The sequence below is a fragment of the Gymnoscopelus braueri genome, assembly GCF_963280865.1.
Source record: "Gymnoscopelus braueri genome assembly, chromosome: 5".
NCBI lineage: Eukaryota > Metazoa > Chordata > Actinopteri > Myctophiformes > Myctophidae > Gymnoscopelus > Gymnoscopelus braueri.
Window position 1 is genome coordinate 3569848 of NC_137606.1, and position 15388 is coordinate 3585235.

The window sequence follows — 15388 nt, forward strand, 5'->3', positions numbered from 1 at the left end:
CGTCCTATATCCTTCTGCTTTCCCTCACAAACTCAACGTCAGTGGTGGAAAAAGTACTCAAATGTTTTACTTAAAGGAGTAGTTCAGTCAAGTCTTGAATTCATGGCGATTTTTTGTTTTAGTCACATTTGATTTGTCTTTTTTTTCTTCTTCACATTCCTAAGCAAATAATTTGATGACCGGGTCATTAGTCAGTTTGAGTCGACTCCGCCGGTCATCAAATTATTGGATTAGGGATGGGACAAAAACTAAAAAATCTCCCATCAATTCAAGGCTGGCGTTGTGGTCTGGGCACCCAGGCTCCAAAGTAGCCTGACAGCGCGTTGCGGGTTCGAGTCGCTTTGTAGCATGGCGCTCCCCATCTCTCTCCCCATTTCCTGTCAACCTACAAACCTATCAATAAAGGCATAACAAAGCCCAAAATGTATAATAATACATTTAAAAAATGCAATGAAGAAATCACAATTTACTTGAAAAAAAAGTATTGGCATCAAAATCAAAATATACTTTAAGTACGCATCAGGTCGTGAGCTTGTAGATCTGCTATTTTCGCCTATAATAACATGTCCAAACTAGGGATGCCAGGTTCAAAACGGTCAAATCTGTGTGTGGGCTTTATAAATGTATTTTAATGTATGTATGTGCTTAACCTCCCAGTTTCCGGCAGTACTGTGAGGATGCCTATCTAATCCTGAGGAAGAACGGCAACCTCTTCATCACCCTGTTTGCCCTCATGCTGACTGCTGGCCTGCCGGAGCTTACCTCGGTCAAAGACATCCAGTACTTAAAGGTATATCACACACACACACACACACACACACACACACACACACACACACACACACACACACACACACACACACACACACACACACACACACACACACACACACACACACACACACACACACACACACACACACACACACACGCACACACACACACTGGCTATGAGTGAGCACATGCACACGAACATGCATACTGTACCATGTGTGATGACATTGCTATCTGGCAACACTCCAGTAAAATGCTATGGATTAGTATGAATTAGTGTGTGTGTGTGTGTGTGTGTGTGTGTGTGTGTGTGTGTGTGTGTGTGTGTGTGTGTGTGTGTGTGTGTGTGTGTGTGTGTGTGTGTGTGGTTGGCTAACAACAGTTAACATTTGCCTCAGAGAGATGGATGCTTTGAGTGAAATAAAGACATCATCAGACCATCTTATTTACATCTTTCGTTCTCTCCGTTCTCTTCACCTCTCTCAAATTCCACTTTCCATCATTCCTTTCCTTTCTCCTCTCCTAATTCCTCCCCATCATCATTTCTCCCTCCTCTCTCCTTCTTAAATCTCCTTCCCGTTACCGCCCCAATTACGTCTCCTTTCCTTCTCCTCAATGCTCCTTCCTCTCTTCCCCCCCGCTTCGTTCCCTCTGTCCTCCTTCAAGGACTCTCTGGCGTTGGGCAAGACGGACGACGACGCCCTGAAGCAGTTCCGGCAGAAGTTTGACGAAGCCCTCCGAGAAAGCTGGACCACCAAAGTCAACTGGATGGCCCACAACGTAGCCAAGGACAACCGCTCCTAGACCTAGCTAGACCGCTGAAGACCAGGGTCCACCTGGGTCTGGAGGACACAGTGAAGGGGGGTGGAGGGGTCAACGGGTGCCAAGGACGGACAGGGAGACAACCACATCTAATTAAGAATAAAGGGAATCTAGAGGACCATCCCAAATGACAACAGATGAGCATGTACTGTACACACACACACACACACACACACACACACACACACACTCACACAGAGTACATCCAGTCTCCTAGGTTTATAGGTACCTGTACTTAACCCTTCCTTGCCTTGCATAGTTCTGTCACAGTGCCTCCAGCTATTCAAAGAGGTTCAGTGGCGTACTGTATCTGTGGAACTGTGATGAGTAAAGCGGTCGCCAACGAAGGGAAAGCGCCCTTCAGATCCACCGCCTCCCGAACCACCCAGGCCCCTCATCCCCGTAAATGGACTGGCCCTGCGCAGCCTAAAATGGAGTGGACTGACCCAGTGGTGAGGTAATGGGGTGGCTCCAGCCTCCAGGGTGGTTTGTTCATGTCAGATGGACGTCTGACTAGTCTGGACTTCGGCTTGAGGGGGCAGCATGAACTGCGAAAGCGGGCCCCGCCCCTGAACTGTATAAAAGGACAACTCGAATAACAGATGGGTGGGGAAAGATGACTGACTGAGGACAGCTGGGATACCATGTCTTAAAATGACGCCAAAATGTGCACATTACCCACAGGGGGTGCAATCGTAACGGTTGTGTTCCTACGACGCCTCCTGCTCGCCGTGAAAGTGTGCCTCAAAACTGCGGGAAGATTGTATTTTTTTAATTTTGTGCTTTTTTTTTGTCACCATTTTCTGTTTCACCATTTATGTTTTATCCTGAGATTTCTATGTGCCAGACTACTTTACTACTCCAAAAATTGTGTGAGGACAGAGAGCGCGAGATGTTTGATTGAGAGAAAGAGATACCCTGAGCCTTGTGATCCAGAGCTTGAAGCTAAAGGCTGAGTGCATAATTGAACACTGGATTCATTTGAAATGGAGAGAGATATGAGAATTTTAAATTCTAAAAACTATCTTAAATCATTTATTTTTTAGGGGTTTTATGAAACCTTGATTTAGTTTCTCTCTCTTTTTTTATGGAAGAACTCAAGTCCTTGTTAGAGAAAAGGATTTTTTAAAGTGTCCTGCTGGTTATTGTCACTTGCCTGAAGAAGTTTGTCTTTAATCACGGCATTACTTAAAGATGTCAGCCTTTCAAAGCACCATCCAGCTCACCCTCATAACCACAACAAATAACTGAAGCATTATAACATGCCTTTTAAGACCAAAATGACAAAAGAGCAAGAGGTAGTTATGTTTTTGTTCATACTGTGTTTTTAATGGTCTGTTCCAAATTGAATGTCTTTGCGAAATACTGTATGTGCCGCTCTCTTTATACGTGTATTTGTTTTATATGAGCAGGTGTGGGTGGAGTGTGGGGCCTGTGTGGAAAGGGGGATTGTTGTGACACTGTGATGCCAAGTTACTTTCTGGTTTTGACATAAGGTGTTCCTCAGCATCTACATCTGTGTTTGGTATTTTTTGTGCAATATCCGCAAATGAGTATAATGACCCTGTATATTAGTATATGAACCCTTGGGCCCAAACCTAAACGCTGATTTATACGTTGTAGCACGACCCTTTCGGCAAGGGTCACAAAAATGAGGTGTTTTCAGGGTTGTGCAACGAAGTAAATAATTTGCCGTATAATGGTCCACTGTGGGTTTATGTGTGATGCTGCTGTATTTCGCACCGCTAGCCTTCAAATGTCACTCAGACACTGGATATTGTCAAATGTACAGGCTTTTATTGTTTTGCTGGTTTTTGTTTTCATAGGAATTTTATTAAAGTTATTTTCCATCGAACAGTTTTTTTTCTCTCCCTGTGGTCCATTCTTTATGCTGGCTGTGGATTGTCTTGGAATCGGTCTGGGTCTGCGTACTGTGATGAACTTTGACTCCAGGCCATAAATATATCTAGACTAGTAATTTTGAACAAGGGGAGCAAGCGAAGAATGTTGTGTAGGTCTAGTGAAAGTGAAGTCTCATCCAGAGCATGACATCAAACCGTGTCTTATACATGCTCTTGAACACTGTTTTTCAGGTGGATACCTAATGGGATTCTGGCAATTAGTAACTAAAATGTCAACCATCAGGATTTTAGGGGCTTATCCCAAGTTATAGTATTCCATTACTGCCTAAGCAGAGTATCTCTAGGTCGTCCTCAGACGAGCCCTCCATCGTCGCCTCCAGTTATCCCGGTTCTCCATACATCTGGTCAGCTCGTCTGTACTTTATGCTCCTGCATCTTTCTTGAGTATGTCCACGTTTGTTAATGTGGGACGTCTGGTGCCCGTGTGTTGGTTCCCACAGCACCAATTTGCTGGCTGGCAATTCTCGATGTCTTTGGCAGTGTGCTGCTAGTCTCATTCTCCTGGCTGCTATTTTCTCGCTCACCCTTGGTATTCCCTCATACAGATTCTTGTAGATAACATGTTCACTCTTGCTGATGTTGAGTACGGCACGCAACATTCTGGTGTAGCACACGTCTGCAGGGTTGGTTTCAGGGTCCAGCATTCGCTGCCATATACTGAAGGAGAACAGACTCTACCGTTCCATAGAAGAAGCTGAGTTTGATTTGTCGGGGAAGGTTGGAGTTGCAAGTGCAAGTGCCTTCCTCACTTTCAGATCTTGCTCAGTTGAGATGACCCAAGAGCCCAGGTATTTGAATTCCTTGACTTCCTTCAGAGCAGTACCTCCTGTTGTTGTTATAGGTGGATGTTAATGTAAGATGTTATATAGGTGATAATGTCGGTTTTCTCAGCATTTGGCCAAAGGCCAACCTTGGCACACTCTGACTCCTCTCTGTTCAGGAGCTCCTGTGCTCGTTCCACGTGGTCGGAGAGCATGCTGATGTCGTCTGCATTGCCTTCCTGAGCGCACAGTCCAGGACTATGATGAAGAGGAAGGGGGCAAGGGTGTCCTCTTGCCCCTTTGCTCCGAGATCCCCAACAGTTTAGCCTGGGACCTCAAGGTACCCAGTTACCGTGTGTGGCTACATGGAGGTACTGCAGAAGCCTTGCCGGTGGAGTGGCTTTCTACCAGCAGGAGGACTCTGCTCCTCTTTCCAACTTTCATGAGGAGGGCTAGCCGGCAGCGGTACCTGAAAGCAGTGTAGCATGCAGAAGCACTAACTACAAGCACTACTACCACAGATCTACTGCACTATGCATCACGCAGCCCTGCATAGCGCACACCCACATAAGAGTATGATTTGACAAATAATTTGTGTTGATTCATGGTCAGTAGCTGCTTGTATCCTGGCTCTGTGTGTGTGTGTGTGTGTGTGTGTGTGTGTGTGTGTGTGTGTGTGTGTGTGTGTGTGTGTGTGTGTGTGTGTGTGTGTGTGTGTGTGTGTGTGTGTGTGTGTGTGTGTGTGTGTGTGTGTGTGTGTGTGTGTGGAGTTGATGTTGTCTCTGATAATGAAGGTTTATTTGATCTATTACCATAACCCATATACATTTGGAATTGAGGGGTGTTGTGTTTGCAAGGGGGCCTTTGCATTTGCCATCCCAGACACAATGAAACGGAAGCTTTGTGTTGTATGTGGTGCATCCACTGGTTTGAGTAGACTAACCTTTTGATTTGACTGAAGAATGAAATTGGTTTCTGTGGTCTTACGTAGCATTTTGTCCACCTGGGATAATGTATTGGTTCGCTCTCACGGTGTGCCGCAACAGCAGCTCTGTGTGAATCAACTTCTGTATACTTTTGCCCATTTCTAGTTGGTAATTTGCTTCCGATTACAAATATTATGATGGGACTATAACTGTTCACAGGTCTTTAAAAAGTATTTTTAACAGGCCAGGTAAGTTTGAGGTTTCTGACGGTCACATAATACTTGTCATTGTGTGTTGCACCTGATCCTTTTTTCATGCCAGACAGCTGTTCTTCTAGCTCTGTTCTTTATTACACCTGAAAAATAGCAATTGAGAGCTGCTTCTCTCTTGGCATTTTATTGGCAAGTAATTGAGATTGGACTTTTAGGGACTTTTAACATATAAATACACATGCATGTTTCGTTGTTTCTTTTTTTTTTTCATCTATTGTCAATTATATCTCCACTAAGACAACGGATATGCACATATTTTTCTAGCTTTTGACCTGAATACTAGAATCTAGCTTTTGACCTAGTCTTGTTTTTATATAAGCAGGTGTGGAAATTGGGGCCTGTGTAGAAAGGATTTTATCCGCAGGGGGTTGTGACAGGTGTACGTCAGCATCTGTGTTTGGTATTTTCTGTGCAAGATCCACAAATTACCCTATACTAGGCTGATGCCTGTTGGGAACGCATGGCCCTCCTGTTATGCAATACCTGTTGTACCCGTTGTCAGAGTACTTAAGAATCAAGGAGTTTATTATTATTTGTGCACCCCCCCCCCCCATTTTGAGATTTAATCCGTTAAAAAGCTAAAAGTAAGCCTACAGAAATTGATTGATGACTGAAGCAATTAAAGACCCATCTTTAATTATAACCATTCATTACTTAAAAGTGAATGTCTCTGTATGATTGCATGCACTGACCACCCCCCCCCCAAGTGAGGGGTCTGGGGGTATACTCCCCCAGAAACTTTTTAACAGAGATGTAATTTCCTGTCATTTCCAAATCAAGGAGATATCAAGGAGAAATGACAATCAAGGAGTTGTGGTTGAAATCGAGGAGACTCGATCTGTTGAAGGGTTCTCGAGATATGCGGGTACCCTGCTTGGGCCCACTGTGGACCACTAGCTTTCAAATGTCACTCAGACACTGGATGCAGAAATGTACCAGGCTTATATTGTTTTGCTGTTTCTTTGTTTTTTGTTTTCATATAAGTTTTATTATTGAAGTAAATTTCTATTTAACAGTTTTTCCCATATCCAGTAAGCAAAGAGTGCTGTGTGGCTCGACTCGAAACTGAAAGGTGGCTCCAGACTAAACAGACTCGTTCAGACTATTTCAGACTACTTCAGACTGCAACAGACTGGTATTTGGTTGGCAAAAGTGGGCATTTAGTCTGTCAGCCGACTTGCCCCATTGAAATGCTAATCTGGGAACCAAAGGCCAAAAAAAAGGAAAAACAGCGCCCTCTGCTGCGCGTTGCCAGGTCTGCTTATTATAAGCGACTTTGGGCTTGTTTCCCTGATGTTCCCAGCGTTTTTTCTTTTTTTCTTCACTGACATGCAGTGGTGTAAAGTAACTAGTACATTTACTCAAGTACTGTAGGCCTACTTAAGTACAATTTTGAGTTACTTTTACTTTACTGGAGTATTTCCAATTGTCTATACTTTTACTCCACAACAATTATTTGAAATGTTTAGTTACTAGTTACTTTGCAGATATAAATCATTATAAAACATACATTAACCACTTTAGCCCTATTTTATACCTATAAGCTATTTGAAAATAGCAGATCTACAAGCTCACAACGTGTTGCGATGCACACGTTCTGAGCTTGTAGATCTGCTATTTTCAAACATTTTAGTACTTTTACTTTTGCTACTTTAAGTAAATTTTTATACCAATACTATTAGTACTTTTACTCAAGTAAATGTTGAATTCCGGACTTTTACTTGTAACAGACTCAGAGTACATCTATTGCATTGATACTTTTACTCAAGTAAAACATTTGAGTACTTTTTCCACCACTGCTGACATGTACACAACATTTTTGAAAACGGTTATTCGAATAATCAAAAATAAACACATTAATTAATTTATTGAAATTAACACCCAGAAAATAGCCAAAACTGAGCACATTTCGATCTATCAGGCCAAATCTAAATTGAAAAAAATATATTAAGAGTATATGAAAGCCAATTAAAATGTTTATACTAATGCAATCTTAGACACCTGCTCCCAATAAGTCATCACCACAGCGCAAAAGTAGGTCAAATCAATCAATCTCTCTCTCTGGGAGCGACAAACGAGAAACAGTGAATGTAGGTTTTCATAGACATGGTCGCTTGTTTCTCTCACATAATCTGGCAACACCGACAGCCCTTTGTTGTCACGTCTTCACCACCCCATGGCTCTACCAGTCGGCCAAAAAGCTGAACATGTTCGGTCGGCTCTGGGTCGGCCGAAAAGGTCCCGACGGACCCCCCGACGGACCCCTAACCGACTGGACGACTATATACGACGCTTCCCGACGCCAAGTCGGCCCAAAATCGGTCTGGTCTGGAGCCAGCTTTCAGCTTTCAACTAGTCCATCCACTGTCACTGTTATCAAAACCGTCTATGTGGCACTTATGGGGTCCAGGAGTGTGTGTGTGTGTGTGTGTGTGTGTGTGTGTGTGTGTGTGTGTGTGTGTGTGTGTGTGTGTGTTCGCGTGAATGTTGCCATTGTCTCTCTGGTAATGAATGTTTATTTGTTCTATTACCATAACCCATCCAAAGGGAGAATTAAGAGTGTTGTTTTTGCTAGGGGGCTCTGCAATTGCCAGGGGGACTCTGCCAGGGGAGCTCTGCAATTGCCATCCCTTTGTGTTTGTCCCGTAACAGTGTTGCAGCACAGTGTTGTATGTGGTTCATCCACTGAAGTAGACTAACATTTTGATTCAGCTGTGAATGAAATTGGTTTCTTTGGTCTGACGTGGGCATTTGTTGATTCTCTCTTACTGCTCTACAACCGCTCTATGTGAATCATTTTCTGTGTATGTCACAGTATGACATTTGTAAGGGAAGAACAAGTATTCAGTCAATTCAAATTGAACAAAAATGATCCCCGAGTTCTACAGAATGAATTCTATTGAATGTGAACAGGCTCATAAAATTTACTTGAAAATACATTACAAATTACTTTGCAGCAGGGGGGACAACTTAAGGAAGCTGTTACTGTGAGAGGAGAAAGTATGAGTAAATCTTGAATTTATACTTCATCTACAGCCTCACAACGCGATGCAGATCGACTATTTTCAGTGCGGGACACTGTCGTACAGGTGCATAAATTAGGGAGACACCAGTGAGGTCAAATTTGGTTTATGGTGCAGTGTGACATATAGAGACAGCTGAGTGGTATGGTATGGTATGGCGTGTGGGGGGGGGCTAGGGCTGCACAATATATCGCAAATGAATCGCCGTCGGAATGTCAACGTGCACAGTATACATATCGCAAAAGCAATATACATATCGCATTTCGCTCGGGTGGCGCTGTGGTTTAAGGACCTGCACCACCGCAGAGTCTAGGGGTTCGAAAAAAGGGTGGTATTTGTCACTTTATTTACTCCCACGGGTTGGGGCGGCACATGTCAGCGGGGAGTGTTGGGCAGGAGGTGTAGGACATTATATTGGGGGCTTCCTCACATTTCTTTCCCTGTACAAGTAATTTCTAGCTTCAACCATGTCCTTCACAGCAAATGCAAGACAACTTCCAATTAAATTTGAGACCATGATACATTGGCTGGCTCTGCACAATACAGCACACTTGAATGGTGAGAAGAAATCTACACAAATCTGCCACTGAGCAGGCCATCTCCATAGCAATACCAGACACTGTGCTGTACTGACTAGTCGATGCCTAGATCAGTTGTTCTCAAACATTTTCATGTCAAGGACCCCCAAATTGATATACAATGTATTTGGCAGCGGACCTTGTTTGAAAAGATTTTGTGCCGATGGGTTGGGTTGGCCAATCAGGGAAGCCGATGCCTACAGGTACTCTAACAGGACTCTAACAGGAGCACTCATCCGCAAGGTCACATCGACTATGGATGCACCTCATGGTACCATAACACCACTAAGGCTTTAAAAACAGGGCTCCAGACATCTCAAAACAAACTGGTAAGGCTACTTCTTGGCCTTACATCTACAACTCATTTAACCCCTGCTCACTTTGCTGGGGTCAAATGGCTCAGGCTCAGGGTAGAGGACAGAGTAGCAACTTGCAATATGGGCCTGGTCTACAAGATGCATTACACCACAAAGACACCCATTTACCTGTCAAACTACTTCACAAACGTCAATGAAGTCCACAATCACCAGAGGGTGCTCCACTAATCACGTTCAACCCTACCAACAGTCGTAAAGGAGTGTAAATCCTCCTCAAAACCGCTCTAAAAGAGCAGTTACAGGTGGCTGCCGTAAAAGTCAAAGCCTAGCCCCCCCCCCCCCCCCCCCCCTCGAACTGTTTACTGCACATATTTGTGTTTTTGTTTTCCAACTGTTTATATGATGTGTTGCATAGTAGTGTATATTTGTCTGTCATTAAATGTTTCGATGAATTGAGTACAAAGGACCCCAATGGAAACAAGCCATAGGCTTTCTTGGGTTTAAAGGGATATTTCACTTTCAAAAAAACTACTCAGGCCTTTGTGAACCCCCCAGACAGTTTTTAAGTTGCTTGCCTTGATTCAGTATTTAGATATTTGATATTCATTTTAACATACACGCTTCCTATACAAACCCATTGTAACTTCAAACTTCCTTTTAACCATGTTAGATTCATCAAAAACACCGTCATTGGTTCTGGTGACTCACCCTGCCCTCCTAATGCGTGAGGGGGCCGTGTTTTTCCGATATTTTCTTTAGTTTTTTTTGTTTTTGTTTTTTATTGTATTTTATTTTTTTCATTTCCCCCCAAAAATATAAAAAATAAATGAAAAAAGTAATTGAAAAAACACGGCCCCCTCGTGTATTAGGGGGGGGCGGTATGGGTCACCAGAACCAAGGACGGGTGTTTTTGATGAATCTAACAAGGTTAAAATGGAGTTTGAAGTTACAATGGGTTTGTATAGGAAGGGGGCGTGTCTGATTAAATGAATATCAAATATCTATATACTGAATCGAGCAACTTAAAAACTGTCTGGGGGGTTCACAATGGCCTGAGTAGACGATAAAATGACCAAAAAATTTTTTGAAAGTGAAATAACCCTTTAATGTCACCAAACGTATCATATATGATACACACATTACACTGATTTTTTTATAAATCAGTGTAATGAATACTTGGACCAAGAACCTGTTGTATCATATCTGACACATCCCCACTTCCCCCTGGACCATACCATTTGCACTGCAGGTAGTTACAGAGCCTCAGGTGGTCTGACCCAAAATGGCTGCCATCAACTAAACAGGAGAGGTTGATGCACTACTAACAAACAATTATTTTTTAAGCAGTTTGGGTACGTTTTCCTAGTATATCTTTACTAATATTTTGAAATAAGTGTTGGATAACTTGAATGCACTTATGAGCTCTCAAAATTTAGCATTTGAGTTTGTTTTTTATGATGTCAAAAGTGTTTGTATCATATTTGATACTACAGGTCTACAGTCCTTTATGATTTGTATCATATTTGATACTACAGGTCTAAAATAAATGTTTTTGTAATGTTAAAACCGACTTGATTTTTTATTTTTTTTAAAAATTTTATCCCACGATTTTGTAACCCTATTTTTTACACCCAGTGCCAATCTCTATGTAATCCTGGGCACTACACTCCCTCTGCCAACCTAGGGAGGCCAGGGCCGAGCTCATGCCTCCTTCAATGCATGAGAGCTAACTGACCTTCTTATCACCTGACAGGGGAGAGTTTCCCTGGTTGGACGTAGCGCGTGGAAGGAACACGTTATTCCAACCAGTTCCTTTCCCCTCCATCAGGCGCCCCGGCTGGCCAGGGGGGAGGCAGTAAAAAAAAAAAAAACGACTTGAAATACCCCTTTTAATACCCCTTGTATCAAATATGATACAACAAATAAATGATACAAAGGAATGTTAAAAAAAATAAAACAAAATCAAAAATGTTTTAAGACCCAATAAAGTGTCCCTTTTCAAAATGTTGGAATTTTCTGACCTTTCCTTCATAGTTCAGGTTCTAGAGGGTTAAAGTCCTCTTTAATAGCAGACCTTATATTGTACTGTACTTTCCTGTGTATTTTTTTTGCAAAATGCTAATAAAGTATTCAATCAATCAAACAGACAGACATACATAGGTTTCTGCAATTTATAGATGGATTATGAAAGAGATACACCAAGTCAAATCCAGCCTGCAGTTGCCTCAAAGCCAAATTGATGACTGAGAAAAAAAGTTCATTTGGATCACAACTGCAGTCTGTCTTCTCAGTGTATGAACTATAAAAACAAAGACGACATATCCAAAATTGAGTATATTGAAAACCAGAGTTGACGAAACAATGCTACTATTGAAGGTCTGATACAGAATGCTTATGAGTCTTGGTCAGATACTGAACAGAAAGTTAGAAGGTTCTTGAGGTTGAAGTTAATCGAAATTGAAAGAACCCACCACAATGGAACTGTGAAACAGAACTGTGGCAAACCAAGACCAATGCAAAGACAAAGAACTCATACTTGCTAAAGCAAGAGCTCACCTCAAGAACACTACAATGTAAAAAAAAAAAGTAAATGAGGACTTCTCTGAAATGCTGAGAAAGAAGAGATCAGACCTCATTCCTGCAATGAAACAGGCCAGTGAAAGTGGAAATGATGCTGTCATAAACTATGACAGACTAGTAGTTAAACCACGAAAGCCACAGCATGAGTGAATCTATACTGAACAAAACCCTATATTAAAGCTGCATTTACAATACCGCCAGCAGCAACCTGCCTGTTTCAAGAAGTTTAGTAGGAGGATGCTCAGGTTGCCCACACTCCAACAACACACCCTGCATGGGCACTTGCTATGGCATCATACAGACGCCATAGCAAGATGCCGGCAACATAGCAGTCTTGGCTCTCACATGTTCTACACAGCTAGGGCAAACAGACAGTTTGTTGACTTGCATGCCAGCTCAGTGGAGTGGGTGGGTGCCATAATGCACCCGATATACCGTGAGCTAGCCAGCCATTGACGTATGCTATAATTTATTGGCAAACAGTCATTTTGCTGTTATTGTTGATAATAGTGTACAAAGCCCCTCACCTGTATGGCAGCCTAATACAAAGGGAGTTCAAGCAGAGCTGGGTTACGTGCTACGATGGGGAAGATGGTTTCTCAAACAACAAATAAACAAATAGAAATTTGGTCAAACCAGCCAACCAGCTCCGCACTCTACTTATCACCATAAATCTAACTCTAGGAGCAAAACAATGCTCGATTGCGGTAGCCGGCCAGCTGATTTGTGTCATGTACTCAAACTACAAAGGAAACACTATCAAGAAAAAGGAACAGCGGTCAAACCTAGGCCGCTCACTCCACATGACCCTACAAACAAATACCAAACACAGTTAATTCATAATACACACATACTGTATCCAAATAACAGTGTATTAAAAGCACAGATAAAACACCAGGTCCTTCAGGACCCCAGGTCAGTGTGGGAGGCTGTTCTGCCTTTGATGCGAGATGCATTAGACTTACTGGGATTACTGCCCCGATCTGTGGGACAGATGTGGGAATGTGTGGGAATGTGCGTGCAAAGTTTCACGGAAATCGCATGCTGTGTTCATAATTTGTGGCATTTTGTTCAAAACGGAGCAGTCCTGCAAACTTTGGAAGCCATTTTTAGCCAATCAATTTCGTTTAATGACTATAGAGATACTGTGTACCGATCTACAAGCCAATCTACAAGCACATTGAAAATAGCCGATCTACAAGCCAATCTACAAGCACATTGAAAATAGCTGAACTACAAGCTCACAACACTTCACTATGCGACGCGTTGTGAGCTTGTCGATCTGCTATGAAAAAGTTAAATAAAATGTGGAATATTTGGAACATTTTTAAACATTCTTACAACACCACTACACTATACTGTATATTATCTTAACATTCTTATATTATACCATTATATACTGCATACACATTATTGTTGTACTATATTATATTATCATATACTATCTTACACTATTATATTTGCTACTATTGTTATTGTTACTACTTGTATCTCTTTCTGTCTCTCCTCTGTCTCTCCCTCTCTCTCTCTCTCTCTTCTTTCCCCCCGACACGGTCGAGGCAGAAGGCCCCCACCCTAGAGCCTAGGGTTTGCCTGACGTTTCTTCCAGTTAAGGGGGAGTTTTTCGTTGCCACTGTCGCAAAATTGCTTGCTCAGGGACCAGGGTGGGACTGTCGGGTCTCTTCTCTACATGTAAAGTGTCTTGAGACAACTTGTTGTGATTTGACACTTTAATACATTTGAATTGAATTGAATTGAACACACATCTATCTGGTACAGGGCTCCAGCTGGCACAAAACATTTTCAGATGGGGGTTATAGGGACAAATTAGCCTACATATTAGCTGATTTGTGCCATGTACTCAAACTACAAAGGAAACGCTATCAAGAAAAAGGAACAGCGGTCAAACCTAGGCCGCTCACTCCACATGACCCTACAAACAAATACCAAACACAGTTAATTCATAATACACACATACTGTATCCAAATAACAGTGTGATATTAAAAGCACAGATAAAACACCAGGTCCTTCAGGACCCCAGGTCAGTGTGGGAGGCTGTTCTGCCTTTGATGCGAGATGCATTAGACTTACTGGGCTTACTGCCCCGATCTGGCTGTTCTGGCACTTGCATTTTGCCCGACACAAATGTTACTTGGAATTTCTTAGGCTGCAGACAGATGTGGGACAGATGTGGGAATGTGTGGGAATGTGCGTGCAAAGTTTCACGGAAATCGCATGCTGTGTTCATAATATGTGGCATTTTGTTCAAAACGGAGCAGTCCTGCAAACTTTGGAAGCCATTTTTAGCCAATCAATTTCGTTTAATGACTATAGAGATACTGTGTACCGATTTGCGTGATGTTTGGACAAAATATGTAGGAGTACTGTGAAAAATTTTTTTTTGCAAAAAGAGGCCTCCTGGTTGCGCTATAACAGGGCCATGTGAAAAAATTGGGGCAGGGCTTCTGAATTGGCGTCCAGGGAGTGTGTGTGCACAGTTTCGCTGCGATCAAGCCAACGGTGCGGGAGATTAGCTGTCCACAGACGGACGGACGGACGGACGGACGGACAGGGGGTAAAACATACTCTGTGGGATGGGTGTGAGGAGTGGGCGTGGCTGTGGAACCCAGAGACAGAACAACTTTAAATGTCCTCCTCCCATGCAAGGCAATGGGATTTCTGCCTTTGCGCTTCACAGCCATGCACCACCAGCCAAGCTGTAAGTTAATATCATTATTAGCATGAATATGAGCTTAGTATGGATGTAGCCTATTATGGGCGATTTGTGTGGGTCTCCCCATCACCCTAGCCCTTTCTAAACAGATACATTTTCCGTTCAGGATACCAAATTTCATCTAATCAGGAGAGATCATACAGGATAAACAATAGCCTTGGATCAAGACTATCATAGATGTATTCAATCGATTTTTAAATTTGCATGTCTATGATCAAGTAAAAGTCAGACTCGATAAAACACATCTATGATAGTCTTGATCCAAGGCTATATAAACAAGTGCAATTGGAAATGATGAAAGAAAAACATGAGCAGACAAAACAGGAATTGTAAAACTATCAAATTGAAAAAAACTATCAATATCTATCTTGACTGGATTGGTGACACATTTGAAATTGTATGTTTTTTGTTTGAGCTGGAGAGATGGAGAGAGACTCCTGTTATTTAACCAACACATATATAGTTACTATCAGAATATAGAGCTTTTAATTTTAAGCAAGAAATATCACTTACACTTTAATTAAACCTATATACTGTAGCCTATACATTGAAATGATATACTGTAGGCCTACATTGAAAATAGCCGATCTACAAGCCAATCTACAAGCACATTGAAAATAGCCGATCTACAAGCCAATCTACAAGCACATTGAAAATAGCTGAACTACAAGCTCACAA

At 42.3% G+C, this 15388-nt stretch overlaps 2 protein-coding genes across 5 annotated transcripts in view; both read left to right on the top strand.

Annotated features, from left to right (window-relative positions):
* The window catches only part of pik3cb (phosphatidylinositol-4,5-bisphosphate 3-kinase, catalytic subunit beta), a 104987-nt gene extending 101531 nt beyond the window's left edge, over nucleotides 1-3456 (top strand). For all 4 annotated transcript variants that reach the window (XM_080427880.1, XM_080427882.1, XM_080427881.1 and 1 more), the window contains 2 exons: nucleotides 658-790; nucleotides 1441-3456. In XM_080427880.1, coding sequence (XP_080284006.1) covers nucleotides 658-790; nucleotides 1441-1578 — 271 coding nt within the window. In that variant the 3' untranslated portion in view covers nucleotides 1579-3456. The remainder of the gene's footprint in view (nucleotides 1-657; nucleotides 791-1440) is intronic.
* Nucleotides 3457-14637: 11181 nt separating this feature from the next.
* LOC308085210 (collagen alpha-6(VI) chain-like) overlaps nucleotides 14638-15388 on the top strand; it is a 47114-nt gene continuing 46363 nt past the window's right edge. The window contains exon 1 of the mRNA XM_080428292.1: nucleotides 14638-14695. The gene's annotated coding sequence lies outside the window, so the exon portion shown is untranslated. The remainder of the gene's footprint in view (nucleotides 14696-15388) is intronic.